This window comes from Sardina pilchardus, chromosome 19, assembly GCF_963854185.1.
Source record: "Sardina pilchardus chromosome 19, fSarPil1.1, whole genome shotgun sequence".
In the NCBI taxonomy this organism is placed as follows: domain Eukaryota; kingdom Metazoa; phylum Chordata; class Actinopteri; order Clupeiformes; family Clupeidae; genus Sardina; species Sardina pilchardus.
In genome coordinates this window covers 28316185-28339225 of record NC_085012.1, presented here as the reverse complement: position 1 = coordinate 28339225, position 23041 = coordinate 28316185, and the positions used below count along the sequence as shown (strand labels likewise).

Below are 23041 nucleotides of genomic sequence, written 5' to 3'. Positions count from 1 at the left end.
CTCAAGCTGTTTTGGGCTTGACATTTTTTAGGATACCATACCAAATAGTCCTTTCTTTACATGTCAAAGTGTCCCTGAATTCTGAAGAATCTGACACATGTCTACCTTAAACAACCTCAGGTTTCCCCAATCCCTTAATGAATTGTGACTGGCATCTTCACTCTTCACAATCTAACAGGCTACAAAAGACAGACCGGAATCTGATTTGGACAAGAAAAAATTGGCAACCCAGAGACCTACCTGTGAAGGCTTACCTGCATTAAGAGTGAAAGATGACATGCTACATTCCTATTTTGTTAATTAATATGATCCACTTTAATGCAAATAAAAAAGTGAGTGTGACTCACAAGTGTAAAGGCGACTGCTGCATCTCGGTATATTCAGAACCTCGGAGAGCGACGATCTAATGCTGCCAGCATTCTGATGTGCGTTTGGGCAAGTTAGACTAGGGGTTACTGACGCTTGTTTGAAGTCAGCGCCTAACAAAAATTAGTTGCCTGCTTACAAACCACAGAAATACTGACCCAAGTGTCTCAGTTCTTGCCGCATTTTGGAGTATATTGTATTTTGTCTATAAACAGTTTATTTGTGATTAAAGCAACACCTTGACCTTCTTACCAACTAATTTAATAAAGATGATCCCACAGTATCGCTAAAACTACAAGTGCATTGCAGTGAAAGCCGTCAAAGAGCACTCAATCACATGTCTGCCCCATGGCATTTAAATTTGTCAGTCCCACAAAATGAGTGTCCACTGGTCATACACTAGAGGGCAGTATACTAAAATGAATTATTCCTGTCTGTGCCTAAACTGAAAGGTAGTATCAGAAACAATAGTTAGTTCAGTTAGCATGGTAGATAGACTCTTCTGGTTTCCGATTAATTTGTATTTTTTTTTCATTGAAATACATATTTGTATTAACCTAATATAGAAGTGGACTCCAGTGACAGTAAATTGTTTACTATTGTAATGCTCCAAATGTACAATGGAAGAGAGGGGGAAACTTAAGGTGTGCCAAGGAGGAATGATTGCATTGGTCTTGGCCATGAGGAGAACCAGGGCCAACATAACTGCCTAATAAATGTGTAACTTTTCCCCATATGACTACACTGACTGACAGACTGACTTTTTACAGACTGTCCATCTAGCTCCTCTTCAGCAGTAGGTCAGTAAGTGCAGACTTATTGCTGACAGATAATGTTGTCATAAAATGACGTAGTCTTTTGTTTAATTGTTTAAAAGCTCTTACAGCTGGCTGACAATACAGACAAGCAGAGAGGGACAGAGAGAGAAAGAGAGAGAGAACCAGAGAGAGAGAGAGAGAGAGAGAGATCTGGTGGGGAAAGAGATGTAAATATGTGTTTTACACCATTTCTACTTATATGCACAATAATCATAATACATTACTTATATTGTATATATATTATATATCTATCACCACATCTCTCTGAGGGTAAATACTGTATCTGTCTCCCTAAAGTCAGTCATGGGTGTCATGGGAGTCTGAGTGCCATAGCACATTTCTCCAGAGATGGAGTCTCCAGCTGCTGGGATGGAGCCTCTGGACCCATGTGCCATCAGCAGCACAGGCTCAGGAAGCTTTGTCACTCGCCTGGGATGTGAGACATCTGCACTGAGACTCACTGCATGAATAACACATGACCAGGCTGGAGCAGGCAGACTCAGGCAGAGCAGCTACTGCAATAGCTCCACACTTCATCGTTCTCACTGCACTCACCCTTAGCTAGCAAGTGTTTCTTTTTGTGTGTTTCAATATGTTCATTATGCATTTTATATTATGAATTGTTGCTCCAAACCACCATTAATCCCTTTATTGTGGGGCCAATATGAAATACTGTAAGCCCCATCATATGACAGTGGTGCATGCTGAAACTGCGTGGTCATTCACGTGTTTCCCTGTGAGAGGCTTTGGCTGGAAGAAAGCTGTTTTATACTTGGAATGCCAGTTTGGATTCTGGTCAAGAAAAACAACTTAAAGGTTTTTCTTCAGTGCCCCTGGTAGATGGATGGCATGCGCTTGTGTAGAGGCATCATCACCTTTCCCATGGCCTCATGAAGGTTCTCTGTCTTCTAAGCAAGAGAACAAAAATACTTTTGACTTTTCTACCAAACGTCAGTAGCTGAACGGTATGACATTTGTGTTAGGGCATAGACCACATCCTTCTGTATGTATCATCAATTATTACAGAGGCACTCAGTGTATTACAGTGAAATAAAAAAAAAATGCATGCAAAACATGCATTTATGCTGTATTAGGGTTCAAATGAAAGCTCTCTCTTAACATTGATTTTTTCAAAAGTTTATTGACTGGTAAAAGCACTGACAGTCGTGGTGTGCACACAAAACATTTGCTTCATTCATTTAGAATTTTGGTAAATGGTAACAGTAAAAAAACAAACTGTTTCTCAAAAGTATTGCTGTGGCCTTAACTTGTGGAGGGTAAACTAGAGACTGCGTGGTAAACGAGAACATTCATTAAAGCTGCTTGGTTCACTGCCCTAGAGTGCCTGCTTTGCTCTACCCTAACAAAACACTGGTCCAATCTTTATAGCGTGTCAAAAAAGGCACTTTTAAAGCTGTTTTTTTTCTTCTTTTTTGTCTTTTTTTGTTGACTTTTAAGTGAAACTTCCACATGAACAACACAAGTATTGACGTTCCTTGATCCCTCTATTTCTCCTCAGGTTCTGCCTCCTCATGCAACCCTCCCCTCCCCGACCCTATTCGGACTTTCCTTCCTCGTCTTCATCACAGGTGAGACACGTGGCTCATTCCAGGTCATCGTGGTTCTGGGTTGACTCATTGATCACCTGTGGGGATTGAGGGATTCCGACAGAGAGAAAGACAGTGTGATGATTAACAGGAATAAGGCAGAAGGGAAACAGCAGCCTGAAACTCAACTCTCTGGGACAGATCATGCACCAAACACAAGCAACAGTCAACACTACTTAGAGTCTAGACACACTATTTTGGACGGTAAATGCTAGTGTAATGTAATCTGAATGTCATGTCTCTGCTATTGTCTTGGTGCTGGGTGCTGTATACACTCACTTCTCCATCTCTGGTCTCAATAGTCTTAATCAGCACCTTCTTATGCATGGTGTCCATCATTGGTCTGACTTCCATCATGGATTCTAAAAGTGGAAAAAAAATGAGATGTCGTTTTTTATGTAGAACCAATGATGAAAAAGCACCTGCAAGTAAGAGAGTAAGCTGCCCAATCACTGTTCTATTTCTGAGCTACATCACTCTGGGTGCAGACTTCTGTAACTCATTTATAATTCAGGAGATTTTAAGAGCAGAGGCTTGAAAACTGGGTCTGACCTATTCTGGTATGCAGCAGAGCAGACTGCCCTGTGAGGGCTGTGGAGAGCTCTGAGAGACACAATAAGGTGCTGTGGCATGTATGCACTGCTGTATCAATAACAATACCTACCTCTCAAGTTAAAAGAAGAGAAGTTGGGCAATGGAGTGGTGATTCTGAAAAGGAAAAATGAGCAAAGATGAGAACATAATGAGAATGATGAGAATCATAATTGTGTCAAAATAGGATAGACAAAAAAATAGGAATGTGGACATGCCTGAATTCACTTAATGTACAGTCTTAAAACTTGTTTCAAGTGGCAAAGACGGTGTCTCACGTGCTGTAATGCAAATCAGAGAGATGCTGTAGCAGATTCTCACCTGCTCTCTTCACCCTCCAGCAGTTTTCTGTAAGTGGCGATCTCAATGTCCAGCGCCATTTTGACATTAAGCAGGTCCTGGTACTCGCGCAGGTGCCGTGCCATCTCATCCTTCATGTTGCGGATGTCCTCCTCCAGGCGGACAATGCTGTCCTGGTAACCAGCTGCCTCGTTGGAGAAACTGTCCTCCGTCTCCCTCATCTGTCGTTCCAGTGACTCATTCTAAAGGTAAAGAAAAGAATGTACAGTTCAAACAGACGCACAACTCAAAGCCATGATTTTTTAATGTAAACATGTGTCAATATTTGTGGCATTAATACAATTTCCTTTCTTTATTTCCTTCCTTAATTGCTCTCAACTGTTCTACACAGTTCAACTTCATCCGACTCACGTTGTTCATGACCGTGACAGAGCAAAAATGTTGGTTGCGTAAGAGTCTTGTACCATGTTCAATTTTAGCAAGCCCCCCTCCCAACTCCCATCTCTTTTGGGAGCACTCTGTCCGCTCCACTGGTGACACTAGTTGTCGTGAGAGAGGGCGAAGGATGATGATGATGGTGGTGGTGGTGGCTGACTCACCGTGCCTTTCAGGGCATCGACCTCACAGGTGAGAGCCTGCACCTGTCGGCGATAGTCATTGGCTTCCTGCTTCGCCTGCCGGATGGCATCACTGTTACGAGCAGCTGCTTCAGACAGGTCCGCAAACTGCACAGAAAGATGTGAGAAGAGAGAGAGAGAGAGAGAGTGAGCATAAAAGCAATAATGTAATTGTAAGTGTTTCTGTATCTTGTTATGGCAATATAAAAAGTTGTGGATGTAGTAAATACTTAGTAATAATAATAAGTTTAATTTATATAGCGCCTTTCTCAAACCCATTGTCGCTTTACATAAGAGGGAAAATACAATACAAACAAAGAAAACACAAGAAAATAAAAAATACAACAATGAAAATACAACAGACAAACAAGATAGTACAAACAAACGTCATAGTGTACTGTATGTCCATAATAATATAATAACTAGTCTTTGAAAATACATTTATTCTATTCATGCTCCTTACTCTTCTTCTGCACACAATAATCAAAGTACAAACACACACACACATACACACATACACACACACACACAAACTGAGAGAGGGAGAGAGAGATACACGCTCTCTGGATTACACCTGCTAAAAAGGTTTGATCTCCTTTGGAGAAACGCCACCATTTAATTCCTTGGCAGCGCGGTGCCAGACAAAAGAGCACGGCAGCAGACACCTCGCGGGTCACACTTTCACGTCTCATTGTGATCTGAGACTGGAATAGCTAATCAATGGAGCCTGTCAATAACCTAATTAGGCTGAGCCTTTTAAGGATGGGGGTTGGAAACGCCTTTTGTTCTCGCAGAGTGGACCGAGCGTGCGTCCAGATGTCCTTCAGGGCCTGGTGGCCCAAGCACACCATCTGCTCCACACACTTAAGGACACATCCTCCAGAGAAGGCCACTTGCATGCGTCCACTCCACTCAGTCTCTAGGGGGACAGATCATCCTCACTGCCTCACACATGTGTATGCTGACACAGTTGACTTACTTTGGATTTGTACCAGTCCTCGGACTCCTGGAGGTTCTTGCTGGCCATCGACTCGTACTGCAGTCTGACGTCCCGGAGCGCAGCGGTCAGGTCGGGCTTGGCCACATCCATATCAATCTGGACATGCTGCTGCTGGACCTGAGCCTGAAGGTCACACATCTCCTGCGGATACAAAGAGACGGAGAATTAAGACATGGTCCAGGCTATGAGTGCATGGGGCATCGTAATATGACACGTGGTCACAAGCCGGGGTCTGTTCTCCATAACTTTTCCTACATATTAAAAAAAAAAATCCTGATTCCAAAGCACATTGCATGACCTCTGTGTATGAAATGTGCAATATGAATTGACTTGACTTGATTTTGTCCTATGCTTCAGTATGGATTTATCTTGTGGATTTACAAACAACAGTGTTGAGACAAAATAATGTCATTTGGACACTGACTGTCCTCCAAATGGCCAATGGCTTTTTAGCCCATAAAATTAAATTAACTTGTCTAATATCCCGTGCATTTCCTGAATGGATACTTCTACATGAACAGTCTCCTCTCAGGAAGACAGCTGCTTTCCTTCCTTATCCCTTCCGACATAATACCGCCGCTTCCGTTGGGCGTATAATCACCATGGTGATGCCCCACCCACTCTGCCCACCAATCTCATTATGCTCTCAGCTCCCGGAGAGAGTGTCAGCCAGTGGCTCCGGGAGAGCCAGAGACAGATCCTTTGGGAGGGAGGCCGCCTGCCCTGCCGGCGCGGTGTCCTCTCTCACCTCGTCATGAAGCTTCTTCAGGAAGATGATCTCCTCTTGCAGGGACTCCACCTTCCTCTCCAGGTCAAGACGGGCCAGGGCAGCATTATCCACATCCTACACACACACACACACAGACAAGTGTAACACAAACAGAATACAGTATGCAAGTGAGACTTAAAAAGGGTTAATGCTGAACTCTGAGACCGTTTTTCAGGCAGAGTTAAAGTCATCAAGCCGTACTACCCTGAATTGAATAACCTGCGTATTATTATAATTCTGTTGGTCGTATGTATTGTATGTATAATGTATAATAATATATATATATATAATGTGGCAAATAGAGACAACCATGAGGGCTGGGGCATTTATTTTATTTCACAGAAGAATGGCCAAGATAAGGGTAAGTCTAAGCACCATCCCTGTGACTTGATCGATTCAGTGGGCAGCCCTCTTTGCTTATACATAGGACGTCACAGCCACAGGAAGCAACAGAATTGTACAACAGTGCAACACAGAGCTGGGTGGATGACAATTTGCTATAAGTGTGACTGGTTATGTAGAAATAAAATGAAACTTGACTATTTACTGATGTAAAGTCCTAGTTAGCTAGCCTAAGCCAGTACATCTCTCACAAAGTCAGCAGCTTGTCCTACACAGTAAGCCCTCTTGACAGACAATAGTTGCGGCCTTTAGTTCACTGTTTCTGCTCTTCAGTCCCAACCTCTCCACCCCCTAAACACACACACACACACACACGCATTAGGCGAATACACACACACACACACACACACACACACACACACACACACACACACACACACACACACACACACACACACACACACACACACACACACACACACACACACACACACACACACACACACACACACACACACACACAGAACAACAGCTTGCTTTGTCATCTTCCCTCAACCCCCCTCTCCTCATCAGCTCTGAAACAATGCCGGCAGAGAAGCCGCTTTCCTGCTGCCACAAAGCAGCTCTTGTAGGCGGCTCTTGCCAAACCAACTCTGGGTGGTAGCCTGACCAGATCCTGCCAGTCTCCGACGCTCCAAGGTGCTGGGCGTCATCCTTAGTTAAACAGCCTCCAGATGTTTGCACGTTTCACACTCGTTCATCTACAATAACGCTCAGTACACTTAAAAATATGGGCAAGCAGTACCCTCAAACTTTGATTTGGTTTTAACACTTTCATTCATTCTGTCTTTTCTCAAAAAAATGAACTGAGGAAAAATAATGTTGTCAAAGGAATTCAGCCAATTAAATGGAAAGTTATGGGAATTCAATGGCTTAATGTAATTAACTGACTGATCTGGGCTCTAATTGGGCCATGGTGTCTGCCTGGCATGACAGCTGTGACTGAGATGGATGGAATTTGAACTAAGCACACTTCAAACCAGGCAGAATAACGGCAACTATTCAAAGGTGTGCCTCACTGTAACTAGATCATTTTACTTTGCCCCCACCCTGCTTTGGAGTGAAGACATAACGCACCTGTCTGAAGCCTTGGAGGTTGTTTTCAGCATCTTCTCTCTGTAGCATCTCATCCTGCAGCCTGCAAATGACAAATCTGACCGTGTTAGAACTGTTTTCTGTATGAGCCACACCCACTTCTACTGCATGCGTGCAACGGACTAGCCTGTACTCCTATGGTAGGGACCTCCACAAAGAACCCACATTTGGAAGTACATGGAAACGGAATACAATAAATGTAAAAGCTTTGGGCACATATAAAAATGCAATGCAGCAAAACTAAGCCAGGCTCCAGTCTGTGATTTAAAACAGAAAGAGCGTGCTTTCTTTCAAATACCTTTGAGGTACAGAATGCTGGACTACATGTCAGACAGAGATTATTTTGATGAACATAACCAACGACATTCACTAGGTTACACCAGGCGCTAGACTCAGTCTTTTAGGTGCCTTGTCGACAGGACAAAATGTACTTTCCAGTGCGCATACTTTCACGCTTGACACTTTTTGTGTTAAAATATTATCGATAAACTCGCATACTTCTCACGGAGCTTCTGGATGTCATCTCCAAAGTTGTCCCGGTCCAACTCGACTCTGGATTTCTCGTTAGTAAGCTGGTCCACCTGACGTCGCAGCTCCCTCATCTCCTCCTCATACAAGTCCCCGACGCGGGACATACCTTTGCCCCTAAGCTGGTCCAACTCTGCGATGAGAATCTTGTTCTGCTGCTCCAAGAACCGAACTTTATCGATGTAGCTGGCAAACCTGTCGTTGAGGTGCTGCATCTCTGCCTTTTCATTAGTCCGGTTCGCTTTGAAGTCCGCCGTGATGGCATCGGAGAGCGCAAAGTCCACATTATCGCTGCTGAGTTTGATCATGGGCGCACTGCTGCGGAGCCTGGTGGTCTTGCTGGCGAAGATGCTAGGGGGAGCGGACGACACGCTGTAGGATGTCCGGGAAGAGCGTACTGGACTGGAGTACTGGCGACTTGAGTAAGTAGAGCGAGTCATGGAGGGCCGTTGCTCGGTCCTACCGAACATCCTATTGTAAGAGGACTGGACCGTGGATCTTGACATTTTGTAATCCTTCAGTGCTTGAGTAAGGCTACTTCTCGTTTTTATCACGCAGACTTCCCTCCTACCTGCTCTCCGTGCGACTGATGCTGTGTGAGAGCGGATTTATACTCCCCTCCCTATGCAAATAACATAACGGTGCAGAGAGGGTGACTGACAGAACCAGCAGCCTGTGGTGAAGCTCCACACAACAAATGACCAACTGCATTTACGTAAGTTTACCACAGCTGATACGAAGGCTTGGGTGGGGCATTCAAGTCACTCTCGATCCCATATTGGGACAAAAGACAGATGGAGTTAACAAATAAAAATCTTTGATTGGTCACTGCGTAGGCTAATCAGTTAAGCCTAAACAGAATGTTGATATTTGCATTTGACATATGCCTAATCATATATAGGCTATATAGGCTATACTGTGTATATATATATATATATATATATATATATATATATATATGGGCCTATTGCATAGCCATTGATTAAATCACAATGTGATGCTGTTGCACATTTGCCGTCCATAAGCTCTTATTTATTTATTTTTAGCCAATTGTGAAATTGCATTTGCCACTGCAAGCTTTATGTTTCCTGTGTGAAATCTGATTTCTGCATGATCTAATTAAGGTATAAAGAAAAACACCAGTCTACATTTCCTGCTTCGAGAGGATGCAGTGTGAAAATGATAAGCTACTGAATAGACTTATGACAGTGGAACTTTTCTTGGGGCTATCCAAATAAGCCTAAGAGGACAGACGTATCCTACTCACACACAAGCATCATGCAAGTCTCATCCTGAATGCATAGTTGGCCTGTCACACATAATATAAGATTGACATAGCCTTATGTTATAATAAACTATCGAACAAATTAAGGGCCAAGCATTTGGCGGCGCGCAATTCAATCCGGAACCTTTCATGCGGCTCTTGTATCCAGACGGAAGTATGGTTTGCAGCGTACCCACGTGTGACTGTTTACAAGTAGGCTAGTCCGAGCTGTAGCGCTTCGACTATTTGCATTGTAAAATGGATGGTCTGCGTGTATTAGAATTATACAGTGGGATAGGTGGAATGCACTACGCATTGAAAGGCAAGTTTGTTTTAACACCATCAAACAGCTTTAAGTTACCCGAAATGCGAAGAAGCCGTAGCTGAGCTTGAAGTTCTAGTCTAGCCAGCCAGCCAGGCAGCCAGCTAACAAACTGGACAATACTTGATGATGGCTAAATTGGGATAGCCTAGGGCTCTGTGTTTAGAGTAGAATCGAAAAGCGATGCATGTCTTGTGCAATGTGACGGGATGGGAATGTCTTGGGAAAGTGTCTTAGTAACGTCAGAGTCAGCTGTGTAATCAGCAAGGGATACAGTGTAACGTCAGGCTATTGACCTGTCACTTGTCACACCTGGGGTAGAGTTACAACAGGTGTCACTGTTTCCTTTAAGGAAGAATGAAAGTTACTCATCGAAAGGACAGTGGTGTTTTCTGGAAATCATTTGTTTGTTTTAACTCTTAATGGACAAAATCCACAGCAACATTTGCCCTCTTACTTCCACCCAATCTGCGACATCAGATTGTAGACTTATAGATCTTTACATTGGGTAGATGTAATGCACTATCTACATTGTAATGTGTTGATCTTAAAATACTGAGTGACCCTTCCACTTAAGGCTATTCTGTAACTGTTTCGCTCAAAACTGTCTATTTTGCTCAAACTTTTCAGAGAGTGGAGTGATGGCTGAGGTGGTGGCTGCTGTGGACGTCAATACAACAGCCAATCACATTTACAAACATAATTTCCCCAACACAACTCTATTGCCCAAGACCATCGAGGTGAGTCAGCCCTCAGTTTTCATCATTACTAAAATGAGAATTAGGCCTCATTCTGACCTCTCTGATCCTCTGACACCTTATGCAAAGTTAGAATGGTCGTGTGAAGAATAATCGGTGAGAAAAATGTTTCTGATTGACACTGAAAATTGTAGGCTCTTTTTGAATGGTCTCGCTCTAAGTATTGGATTATTTTACTTAGAAAGACAGTCAAATATTATGGATGCGATATGACCGTAAAAATATGATTTTCTGTGTCTGTATGTTTAACAAGAGGATCACCTGCGGGTATGCTGCAAAACATAAACTTTTCCTGTTTTACCTGTCCCAACAAATCCCATGACACATGCTGTAATTTGATGTTTTGAGTAAAAGAATAACTTTGGATGTTTAGTGTTGGGTAAAGGTTCCTTGTTGTTGCATGGTCAGCTGAAGGATAATTACATACCACCAAAAACTTCCTTCTCTCTCTCTCGCTCTCTCTCTCTCTCTCTCTCTCTCTGTCTCTCTCGTTCTCACTCACACACTCACACACTCTCTCTTTTCACACAGAGAGGAGGAGCATTGCTCACGTGTAGCTCTATAGCTCTATTGTAAATTGAGGGAAGGAGAAAGCCTCATCCATTTAAATCGTAGAAAGTGATTCATTGGTCTTGTGGACTTTGTTTGCTAACCGTTTTTTACTGAACTACTTGACTGCATCACATGTCTTGTAATTGCAGAGTTCATTACGGTGACAGTTGTACAAGGTCCTTCTCAGTATTCTTTTCCAGATAAATAGGCCACTGAACACAGCAGGCACAAAACTTGTATAATACATTGTACACCTATACTAGAATGGGCAGGACAATCATCAACAAGGGTATATGACAGTGAAAGGCCTGACATGTTTCCTGTTGTTTTTCATAGGGAATCACTGTAAGCGATTTTGACAAATTGGGATTTGACATGATTTTGATGAGTCCCCCATGCCAACCCTTCACACGGTAGGTTAAGTGACAGAGAAGCAATATCATACATATGTGGTGCATGTGCTTTTGTTTGAGATGATAACTGATGATATAATTTATGAACTCTAAACGTTATAAGATAATACTGAAAGGTTTCTTGCCCAAATCTGTAATCAAGTCATATGCTCCAGCATAACAGGTTTAAAAGATAAAGAAACTAAATTGTGTTTATTCATTTATTTATTCCACAGTATCGGACTACAAGGTGATGTATCTGACCCAAGAGCAAAAAGCTTCCTGTACATCCTTGACCTTCTGCCAAGGTCAGCCAGATCAATTTCCTCTTGTATGTGCTTCTTCCAAGTCTAAATATATAGATTATACTGTATGTAGCCCCTCTCATCAGTATGGTAAAGTACATTTTACAATCTCATATGGGATGAGATTAAAAAAAATGAACGCTGTGTAAAATTTAAATGAAATCTGCAAACTGCAAATCTTGTAAACCCATATTTAGAAGCTAAAAGGACATGGGCAACATATCAAATGTTTAAACTTAAGATGGACTGAGGAAAGTGGTTAGATCAATCAGAATTTGTAATTATTTTTGTGAATCATTCTCTTGGCTAAAGAGGAGAGGGACCATCCAACTTGTTTGGTTATATGTACATAGTTCGAGAGGCAGCATCTATAATGGTATGAACAACATATGCTCACCCATACAACTATTTCGGGTCTATTTCAGGGATGACATTGAGTATTACAAAGTACACTATGCTAAACTGTATTTGCACATATTGCAACTGCATGCCTCCATAGTAGAGGAGTACATTTACTACTATATAAGCACTCCGATAGCGCAGACGGTGATCCGGATCACTCCCAACATTTAGTAGTTTCTTACTTGGGTCATTTCCGACCTTTCCTGAAATTTTTTTACACTGTCTTGATCTGCATCAACTCCAGTAACTGGTCTCCTCAGTTTACAGACTATTGTAAAAAGTAGAGGTGAAGCAACATTGTGGTAAACATGCCCCTGTCCCAACTTTTTTGAGAGGTGTTGCTGGCATGAAATTCAAAATGAACATACGTTTTCAGAATAGCGGTACAGTTTCTGTATGTCAACAGTTGATATGCTGTCTTTCATTTTCAATTCAATCTAGGGTTTGCATGAATTTACATAGCATCCAAACGTTTTGGGAAATTTAGTCTATTGAGTGAATTAATCTAAATGACAGACTGCGTATATATATATTATTTATGTATCTATTTATTTTTGCCTAAAGCTAAAAGGAATGTGACAATGTCTGACCATGACAGAATGGTGGGCAAAATTGACCAGGTTGCCTCTTTACAGGCTAAGTAAACTGCCGCGCTTCATTCTGCTGGAGAACGTGAAAGGCTTTGAGACTTCCAGTGTAAGGTAACCACGGGAGACTGGGGTGTTTCCTTCCTTCCTTTACATAGGGGGAGAGGGGAGGGGGAGAGAATGTGGTTACCATGGAAACTCAGATGTCAGCCAGTGGGGTCCTAGGACAGGATGTTCTCCTATTAGATTCTTTTGTCATTGTGCACTTGTGTGAATAAATGTGGTTGTTCCCAGACATCTTAAATTGAATCAACTCATTACAAGTGCAATTTCACCATTTAGAATTAGATTCGTTTGGAACTTTCAGTAAGCTTTTATGGAACTGTTTGGCTGATTAGAATGTAGAGCCTTTCCCTTCATTTACACATTTGGTAGACATAATGAAAATGTCAGCTAAGTCGTTTTCTTTGGTCTCTGATTTGCCAGACTCCTCTGGTCGAGCCCATATAGAGGTGGTGTTTTTGATGACTTGACCATGGTTTTATTGCTCAGTTCCTCATTTGCCTCTGAACTTGTTCTCAGAGATGCTCTGCTGAAGACACTTAAGGATTGTGGTTACAGCTTCCAGGAGTTCCTGCTCACACCCACTTGTGTAAGCAGCACAGTTCTCTTTCTTGTCACATCATGTGATATATCAGCGTAATGAACAGAATCATATAATTTTTTATTTGGGTCTGAGGGGACACAGGGTTGAGTCTGGCCTGAGGTCATTTCCACACCTGTCTTCCACTTAATGCTCCTGTTGACTCTTCACTGGCCTGTCCAATAAGGGCTAAAAAGCCCCCAAAAACATAACTGGAGCAGATCATTTATTCATACTCTGTTAATGAGTCTTATCTGAAGTTGTTTCATTGCATTAATTGTGCGTGTTTGATGTCTCTTGGCTGTACATCAAGTGTTGATGTTTGACTGGTTTACAGCTTGGAATACCAAACTCAAGACTGCGCTATTTCCTGGTAGCAAAAGCACCTCCAGATTCCTTCACATTCCAGATGAGCTCAGAGGTACTATTCAAATTGTATTCTATCATGATGTTGGAAATATAATTGAGAAGCATTTCTATCAATTTTGTAAAAACAGAGTATGACTTAAGCAGCCCTATGTTTTGGTCATTCAGTATGTGACTTGCCATGTTTTCCTATGCAGATTTTGGAAAGCTTCCCATCGTCCTCTGGTGATGATGCTTCTTCAGAGACCTCCATGGCGCCAGATTGTCCCTCTGAGTGTCTAGGCAGTACAAATGGAGAGGACGGGTCCATCTTGTACAAGCTGGAGACGGCCCAGGACGCCCATAGGAAGATGGGTCAGAACTGCAACGAGTCGGTCAGAAGGATACAAGAGTTCCTGGATGTCCACGGAGAAGATGAAGGAGACGTAGAGCAGTACCTGCTCCCCCCTAAGACACTTCTGCGCTATGCCCTGCTCATGGACATTGTGCGGCCTTCATGTAGACGATCTGTGTGCTTCACAAAAGGGTACGGTTACCCTATATAGTCTTTTTGATTGGGATTATGCATTATATTCTTATGACAGGCTTATTTTGTGAGTTGAAGTTCATCAGGAAAGTGTCTTCAAATGACCATTTTGAATGCAATCAGATCCTTGCATGTTAGCTTGCGTGGGGCCCCCACAGATCTTGTTATTGATTTTCCTAAAGTCATAGGTATACATGTTAACCTCTAGGTGAAAAGGTGCAAAGCAATTACGTTTCAGTTTCTCAATTTTGTGCAAATATCGGAATAGTAACCTTAGTAACTGGTTAAGAGGTTATGTGATCACATTAGATGGGCAACCAATCAGAGGATATCTAGCCAATATGATTTTCTGGGCTCTCCCAGGTATGGCCACTATGTGGAGGGCACAGGCTCGGTGCTGCAGTCCTGCGTGGCGGAGGAGATGGAGGAGGCGTTCCGCTCACTGGAGCTGCAGCCAGAGGAGGAGAAGCTGCGGCGTCTACAGCGGCTGAAGCTGCGCTACTTCTCTCCCAGAGAGATCGCTAATCTCATGGGCTTCCCTGCTGACTTCAGTGAGTCTCACCACACACACGCAAACATGCCAGCACACAGAGAGAAACCTAGTGCAGAGATGCAAGCCAATGAACAACTCCATTAATGAAATGAAACCATAGATATTAGGAAAGCACAACTGAGGCGTCTGCCTTTTCAAAGTACATTTCTTGGTTTGAGGTGTTTGGCATTCACTGATTCTATTCATCTAATCTATGGAGTGCACACAGTACCTATACGTTTGGCTATGTTTTAGCTTTAATATGGTTGTTTGAAGAGTTAGGTGAGTTATTTTTTATAGTGGAGTAGCGTTGCCAGTTATGATGCCTTTTTCTAGTTTTCTCACTTTGTGTGAGTTAAAGAGTAACCAGGCGTAATATGACCTCTGCGGAATTTGCAAGAGAGGCATAGCAGGTCAGATGATCGTAAAAGTACCAATTTCCGCCGCTTTCATCTGAAAATGTTACAAATATACTTTTTATACCTCAAAATAATATTCAATTGGCGAACATTACATTTTTCAATAACAAGGCATATATAGATGTGGACAAAATCTGGTTTGGTTCTTACTGGGAGCATTTGTCTGATAATTTTGTGTACTGCCACCTCTCCTTCCAAACCTTGTAATTCTGCTTGTGTGACACCACAAACTCAGCAATCCAAAGATGAGACAATATTATTTTGGGCCACAGGTAGACCCAGTTCAATTGAGGGCTTTGTGAGGAAAAGATGTTTGTTGAAGTGCATCTGGAGTTACTACAGTAAAACCAGTAGTCTCTCTGGTGTGGTAAATGGAGATATGGGGTTCTTTCTTAGCCAGGCCAGGTTGTGGTGTCTGAGGAGGGTTCTCATGTGTAGTATAGATGCCTCTACAGAGGAGGAGGGGAAGAGGAATCTGAGCAGGTCATTGGGGACCAGCTGTATTGATTATCTATAGGGGAGCTGTCCATCTGCATATGATCCACGTCTCTCCCCTTTCTCTCCATCCATCTTACTTCCTGAAATGGTTTCTGACCACGTGCTTCAGATGATGACTATCAATAAATTATCTTGATAGATCAGACAGCACAACCCCAATTTAGGTTTAGAAGCTAGGGACTTGTTTGACTTGCTTGAACAGGTTTTGACTCATAATGCCTTTTCCCCCCTGTTACCAAACATGAGCTATGGAAATGAAAATTGACTGACTTTGACAGCTTGTTGCAAAAAAAGCAAAACAGTGAAATGATGCTGTTGGGTATCTGCACTGCATTGTTTTTCTCTACAGCCTTTTCAGTCTTTGAGCTCACCTCTGCCTTCTGTGTGTGTGTGTGTGTTTGTGTGTGTCTTCTCAGCTTTCCCAGAGGGTGTCTCGGTGAAACAGTGTTACCGGGTGCTGGGGAACAGTCTGAATGTCCATGTGGTGGCCCAACTCATCAAAGTGATGCTGTCTTGACCAGAACGGAGCTTGTGGGATCAGTGGAATTAACAACAAAAGCATGGATTTGGACCCAGTTTTTATGGTAGTGGTTAGAAAGCATGAAGGACATTTAAGGCCATTTTTTTTGTCTTCTTCTCTATTTTTCATTTCTTTTGTATGTCCAGAGTCTATTACAATATATTGCATCTTTTGTATACTGTACAGAAATGGCTATGGAATAGCATTGTCTGACAAACATGAATGAATTATTTAATTAAAATGTTTTTAATGAAATGTTTTTCAATTGTCATCATTTAGTTGTTATGCATGGAAAGAGTGGATTCCCAAGCAACAACAGAAAACAAGTGTGCAAGTAAGCTGTCCCAGGTAGCTCCAGGAGGAGTTAGTGTCAGGGTCACCCTCTGGCGCAGGCTTCGGCCCTTCATGCTGGTTACTCATCTCTAAAATCATGTGATGGACTGCAGACAGTAACCCAATAAAGTGAAATAGCAGCTCTGCAATTGTGCTGAGGGCCCTCTCACCCCCTCCCATTGGACTATTATGGGATGTTTGTGGCAAGTAGAAGGGCATTTGAGGGGGCAAAGGGCAGTGTGCAGCACAAGGGGCATTAGTACTGTGGTTTGGGGACCAGTCTGCAGAAGTGTCTGATGAGCGTCCTGGGACCAGCTCTCTCAGCATGGCTCAGACACACCGGCTAGCGTGGCTCCTCTTCGCCCTGCTCTTCCTCACTGGACTCCAGTGTGAGCAGGGGGAGCAGACGAGGGGCCGCAACAAGAGGGACATCAGCAGTGACCAGTGAGTTGCCAGCATTACGCCTTCCAATGGCTTTTAATGGGTCTGGAGACAGAGTGAAGATCAATCATCAATCAAATCAGTCAATGAGTTCAATCAATTAATGTAGTTTTTCCTAATATGTTTTTAGAGATTTGGAGCATGTGTTATTAGGTGCTTTTAGGTTTGTGTTTCTATTGTCAGAATTTTTGTTCTTATTCAGATTGGATAAATTAGCAGAGCAATGCTGAAATTGGGCTATATCATATTCCACAAAAAAGTATAGCTTATTTTTTTAGCCAGTTAACTTAAATAACAGGATGTGTAAGTGAAGTAACTGATACTGTTAAAATCTATACCTACCAGTATGGAAGAATGCTGATTTGGTTGTTTGGTGAACCATTCTAAATGTACCTGGTGAACTTTGTACCATTGAAACTAATTATTTTCTAGTTCATTTGTGATTGAAGAGAATACTTATGTGCAAAATTCAAGTCAAAATTTGAAATGGTTGTTGTTGATTTTATTTATTTATTTATTTTTTGTATGTGATGAAATAAGAGAGGGCCAGCATCAGAATCAGCATCATCACACTGGTGTCATGCCTAAGCCATAAACCTATAACTTTCACAAGTTTTTTACTGCCAGCAAGGGCAAACTGCATTTATCATGGTGTAGCTGTGATATACCAGTGGTATAGCCTAGCTAGCATCATGCTGTGTTGTAATCCTATTATGTTTCCATCAAGCAATATGATAGCTGTAATGATTGATTGACACTCATGATTGACAGGACATCATATACAAAACTCACAAAAAGTCCTGATGTTTTGTGAACATCATACAGTATACACGTTCACAAAAAGGGATATCTGGCTTTCTGGTGAAATAAAAAAAAGTAAAAAAAGTTCAAGTTTCCGTGGTATCATATCATGAACCAGGGCATTTAAGTAGAAGCATGCAATGATGATTTCCTCATCTCAAACAATTTATTGAAAGAAAGGCCGACAAATTTCACCCGAAAGCCGAATGTTCCTGGCTTTTTGTGAGTAGTGTATTTCATGTGAACTCTTGTTGGTCTGTGTCTTTATTTAATCTGTTTTCATTACGTTCATGTGTGTTGGCTATGTGTGTTGTGGAAGGTGTTCTGTAATGGTTTTATGTCCTGTAGGCCGCGCATGGTGTCAGAAGGTGGCCATCTCATATTCTCCACTGGAGATCATAAAGACATCCGCTTCCAGACAGGCGGCTCAGGAAGTGTCAAAGTGGGGACTGAGGACCTGACGCAGGTCTTGAATCAGGTAAGGCCTGCCTCTCCGTTCCCCTTTTCACACTAAAAACCAAGCCTGTGGAATATGCACATACACTCAGATCATTATTTCTACTTAAAAAGAGAATAAAAGCTCTGGGTTGTTGTCCTTTGTATTTGCTTTGGGTTTTCTTGGATTGTGCGTATCTTTCCTACAGCAATGTTCAGTCTTTATAATTCAGCACTTAGTGTGTTCAATATCACTCATTAACTTTTTAGTATGATGTGCCATAGACTCTGCAACTTTTATCCCAAAATTCCCCTGCTTCTTCCAGGTTAAAGTAAATAAACAAGACATAGATGACTTAAAGACCAATGGTCCTGGAGGGGATATAGTTACTCAGCTAAATCAAGTCAAAGAAAGGGTAAGATGTCACCACTTCCATTTTAATTGTTTGTCCTTAATTAGAATTTAAATGGCCTGTTCACTATACCATCACCATTTTAAATACTGCTGTTTCCACGTTTGTTGTGACTCCAGGTTACAACTCTAGAAAGTAAGGTGCAGACAATTGAACAGGTACATTTTTTTTCATTTTTTTTTTACATATTTTGATATTTGCACATGCAAAATAGTTGATGGCCTCAAACGCAAAATGAATTTAGAGCCATTTCCTGTTTTGAACACTGAGCTCTCCTTTCTCTCCGTCCCTCAAATGAGCAGACCGTGCAAAAGAAGACCTGCACTAGTAACCCATGTCAGAATGCAGGCACGTGCCTGAACCTGCTGGACTCCTTTTATTGCATCTGCCCAGAGAACTGGCAGGTACGGGACTGACTCATGCAATGTACTCTGACACAATTGACCATAATCAAAGTAATCACTTGAGGGTTTTTTGTTCCTTGGTAAAACTGTTTGGCCTTTTGATGTGAATTTATGACTGTGTTTTAATTACATGAATAATCATGTATGTACTTATGTTCATCCAGGGTCCCAACTGCAATGTTGATGTTAATGAATGTCAGATCTTTGCTGGAACCACACAAGGGTGTCAGAACGGCGCCACGTGTAACAACATACCAGGATCTTTCACGTATGTACACATCTTCATGCAGCATTTCCATCACATTTGCATTTAGTCATTTGGCAGACGTCTTTATCCAAGGCGACTTATAGCAATAGAATGACATTTAACTCTACCAGTTAGAAATAGATCTTCTTAAAAGTCTACAGGTTCATTTCAGGGTTGTGCTTGTGCAATGTGAGTGCCTTCTGTCTCAGTGTTAAAACTCATCTCTTTTGGGGCGTCTTGGTGGCGAGGCGAGCTCTTCAGCCCACTGTCCACTTGTTACTGAGCTGGTCAAGAGTTGTGCGCTAATCTCACTGTTCTTTTCTGTGCAGTTGCACCTGTCCTGCCGAATGGTACGGGCCACACTGCACATCTCGCTATGACGACTGTGCAGGAGGAAGCCAGGACTTATGTGAGCACGGGGTGTGCATCGACTCTGACCGTGTCACACCAGACCAGGTAGAACAACCAAACCAAGCAAACACACTGATTATGTGTCAGGGCACTAGACTCCACTGAGAAGAAAAGAATGATTCACAGTACAAGTTGGTCTTTTGAATAGATTTAATGAAGGCATATTAGCCCTGTAGCTGCCTACACTTTAGATTTTCATCTTTGGAAAGCAAACAACTTGAAACATGAAGTGAAGTGGTCTCCTGTGAGCCCACTGGCATTAAAATAATTTGAATTTGCGAAACCATTTTGATGAAAGTCATTGCCAAAGGTCAGTTGCCCGAGGCTTTAAAGTGCTTAGCTAATCGTGAGGTCTCTGTGTGCAACCACCATATTAAATTGGGCTCTGGATGTGCACCTTAACGATTTAGACGCTTATTCATGCAGGCACATAATATTGCTTTCACTGCAGCTAAATGCATAATTGAAGGCAGGAAAACTGCTCTCATGCAATAAATTGGAGGTCCCTGAGCACTCGTGGTGCAACACCCCTTACCTACTCTGGCCATCTCTGTGACATGTGGAATAGCTAATGAATGTCACTGTGTGTAATTGATGACTCATTCCCATTACACCCAAATGGATGGAATGCCCTAATGAATGGCAAACCTATTAATCACATATTTCTAAATGAAATGATTAGCAATATATGTGAAGGTCCTATCCATGGACTAGTATTAGAGCATTCATAATTCTTTTACAACTGCTATGCATGGCCATATGACTGACGTGAATCAAATTAATGGTTTAATCCAATACCATTATATATAGGGTAATGGTGAGTAGTTGCACTGGATGTGTACCCAACAATAGAGATATTTAATAGAATATAGAATAAAGAATATAGAATAGTTATTCTGTCTCTCTAATTTCATCTGAGAGAGCCCAAACAAACCCGTCAGCAAACTTGCTCTGTAGGTCAGTCAGTCTTCTCCGGCATGGGGGCGGGCTTTACATGCTGACAGAATAGAGCAGTGCATTCAACACAACCAATGGCTGCTCTGATGGCGGCAGGGTTAAACAGATATGGACGTGTATTTTCTTTAGATTGAGTAAACAACTGCATTTAAAACCTCGTTTACAAGAACGATTTGATTGCCGCACTTCTGAAACAATTTGGCAAAAGCTTAATGCACCGATTTAAGCATAGTTTCACTGCTGGTTTCACCCCTGAAAGTCGTAAGTCAATAAGACATTTCCAGACTCACTCTCACTTGAAATTTGAGAAGCGAGAAGATACTGTAAGATTATGATAGAGGCTGAAAAAGAGAGGGATGGTGAGAGAAGAGGGAAGTCAGTCTTCACACTTCCATTCATGCCCTCTGTGCTTCTCCTAAGCCCAAGTACAAGTGTATCTGTGATGCTGGGTGGACGTCTCCGCCTGGCTCCCCTGCCTGCACAGCAGACTTGGATGAGTGCAACCAGCCCAACAAGCCCTGCTCCAGCAACCCCATAGTGCCGTGCTTCAACACCATGGGCTCCTACTACTGCGGATCCTGCCCAGCAGGTACTGCCTGGTCCACACACACACACACACACACACACACACACACACACACACACACACACACACACACACATTTATATACTTTATTTGATTCCACTTTACAAGTCAAGTTACATAAGGAATCAAATTTCTTGAATAATCCAGTAGATTAAAGCAGTTCAACAATCTATCATGAGTTTACATGTTCAAGGGTATAGGAAACATCATCTCTTCCAAATAAACATGCTTCCTATAACTGCTGATATGGAACAGTATTTTACAAGCTGCTTAGCCTTAGTCTTATATAGTCCCCCAATGCAAAGTCCACGGACCACCAACCTATGTACATGACCTAGGCTACCAAACACTAACACAATGAGCTGGCATTTGTAACCTAGGTTCTCTCACACACACACACACACACACACACACACACACACACACACACACACATCACAGCAGCAGCAGCAGAGCTTCTTCCTCAACACACACACACACACACACCCTGTCTACAGATCTCAGTTTTCAGAGACAAGGTTTCGGAGACACACACTTCACTTGCACTGTCCCCTTTAGACCATCTACAGACACTCTAATTAGAAACAAACTACTGCATCTGCTGAAACTCGTTTACAGTAACTGCAGTGAATGGATATGGATAGGGCCATGTGTTAGATTTGGACTTCACCATCTGTGCCAAGTCTCTAGGTGGTCTAAAGGTAGAATGAAATAAAGTATTATGGTATAACACACTTAGTGTATAAGGTCTGTACTGAGGCAATTTCTCTTTCTTATTATGCCAGGTTGGCAAGGCAACGGCTACAGTTGCCAGGACGTTAACGAGTGTAACACCAACAACGGCGGCTGCTCCACCGCCCCCATGGTGCAGTGTCTGAACACCATGGGCTCCTTCCACTGTGGCCAGTGTCCTCCAGGTGCTGTCTCACTACTTCTGACTCCTCTCCAGGCCCCTCCTTTCTCTCTCCATCATCTTACACTCCTCTGTCATTTTCCTTCGTTTCTTGTCATCTGTTCCCTTTTTTTCCTCTATCTTTCTCTTCTCTCTCACTTCTTCTCTCACTCTTTTATATGTGTAGAGAGACCTCTATCCACCGCTGTTGTCTTCTGTCATCATTCACGTTTGGGTTTATTTACCTTTGCTTGGCTTCAGCCTGACTATCCCTGATGGAGTCAGAAGTTTTCTCCTTTGTGATGCTGCTGTAGGGATTAAAGGTTTGAGGCAGAAACAACTGCTGCTCTGTCCTGGTGCGCTCCGATGCCAGTTGGCACTGGGCATAGTGCTGACTCATGTAATGAAAAGCAGATGTCCAGCCTCCAGGTCACCCAATCATGAACCCACCCTCTCCTCTCCTCCCTCACTCTCTCACTCTCTCTATTTTTATCCAATTTCTCTGATGTGCTTTGTCTCAATCTTTGCCACATCTTTCTCTAACTACAGTCCCCTCCTCTCTCTCTCTCTCCCTCTCTCTCTCTATGTCTCTCTGTCTTTCTCTACCATTTCGTTTTCTGTCTTCTCTCCCCTCCACTACACTCGTTACTCCCCCCTCCCGCTCCTTAGGGAGTTCAGACACCAGCCCAGTGCTTTGATATGTATACTGTACTGTCTCAGCTGTGATTGACGGCACATTGACTTTATTGATTTGTGCTCAGGCTATGAGGGAGATGGCAAGACCTGCACGCAGACCAACATCTGTGCCACCAACAATGGAGGCTGCTATCCTTTGGCCACCTGCACTGCAGTTCCAGGTATACACACAGAAACACACACACACACACACACACACACACACACACACACACATGCATGGGTGTGATAAGGTCTAATGTCTGT

The 23041-nt window shown here is 42.5% G+C and overlaps 3 protein-coding genes across 3 annotated transcripts in view; 2 read left to right on the top strand and 1 right to left on the bottom strand.

Moving 5' to 3' along the window:
- Positions 1–2305: 2305 nt before the first annotated feature.
- Positions 2306–8694, bottom strand: vim (vimentin). The gene is made up of 9 exons (XM_062520859.1): positions 8064–8694; positions 7548–7608; positions 6048–6143; positions 5279–5440; positions 4282–4407; positions 3704–3924; positions 3456–3499; positions 3071–3153; positions 2306–2829 (listed from the first exon to the last, which is right to left on the bottom strand). Exons 1-9 carry the CDS (start codon positions 8597–8599, stop codon positions 2788–2790), a joined length of 1371 nt encoding a protein of 456 aa, XP_062376843.1. The 5' UTR covers positions 8600–8694; the 3' UTR covers positions 2306–2787.
- An 846-nt stretch (positions 8695–9540) lies between these two features.
- On the top strand, positions 9541–16428 carry trdmt1 (tRNA aspartic acid methyltransferase 1). Its single transcript, XM_062520860.1, has 10 exons — positions 9541–9679; positions 10310–10419; positions 11326–11402; positions 11618–11689; positions 12724–12789; positions 13258–13327; positions 13656–13739; positions 13882–14210; positions 14574–14761; positions 16076–16428. Exons 1-10 carry the CDS (start codon positions 9616–9618, stop codon positions 16174–16176), a joined length of 1161 nt encoding a protein of 386 aa, XP_062376844.1. The 5' UTR covers positions 9541–9615; the 3' UTR covers positions 16177–16428.
- Positions 16429–16813: 385 nt separating this feature from the next.
- The window catches only part of cubn (cubilin (intrinsic factor-cobalamin receptor)), a 51246-nt gene continuing 45018 nt past the window's right edge, over positions 16814–23041 (top strand). Inside the window, exons 1-10 of the mRNA XM_062521467.1 lie at positions 16814–16956; positions 18103–18232; positions 18516–18605; positions 18722–18760; positions 18905–19006; positions 19171–19274; positions 19583–19709; positions 21042–21210; positions 21993–22124; positions 22861–22956. Coding sequence (XP_062377451.1) covers positions 16838–16956; positions 18103–18232; positions 18516–18605; positions 18722–18760; positions 18905–19006; positions 19171–19274; positions 19583–19709; positions 21042–21210; positions 21993–22124; positions 22861–22956 — 1108 coding nt within the window. The 5' untranslated portion in view covers positions 16814–16837. The remainder of the gene's footprint in view (positions 16957–18102; positions 18233–18515; positions 18606–18721; positions 18761–18904; positions 19007–19170; positions 19275–19582; positions 19710–21041; positions 21211–21992; positions 22125–22860; positions 22957–23041) is intronic.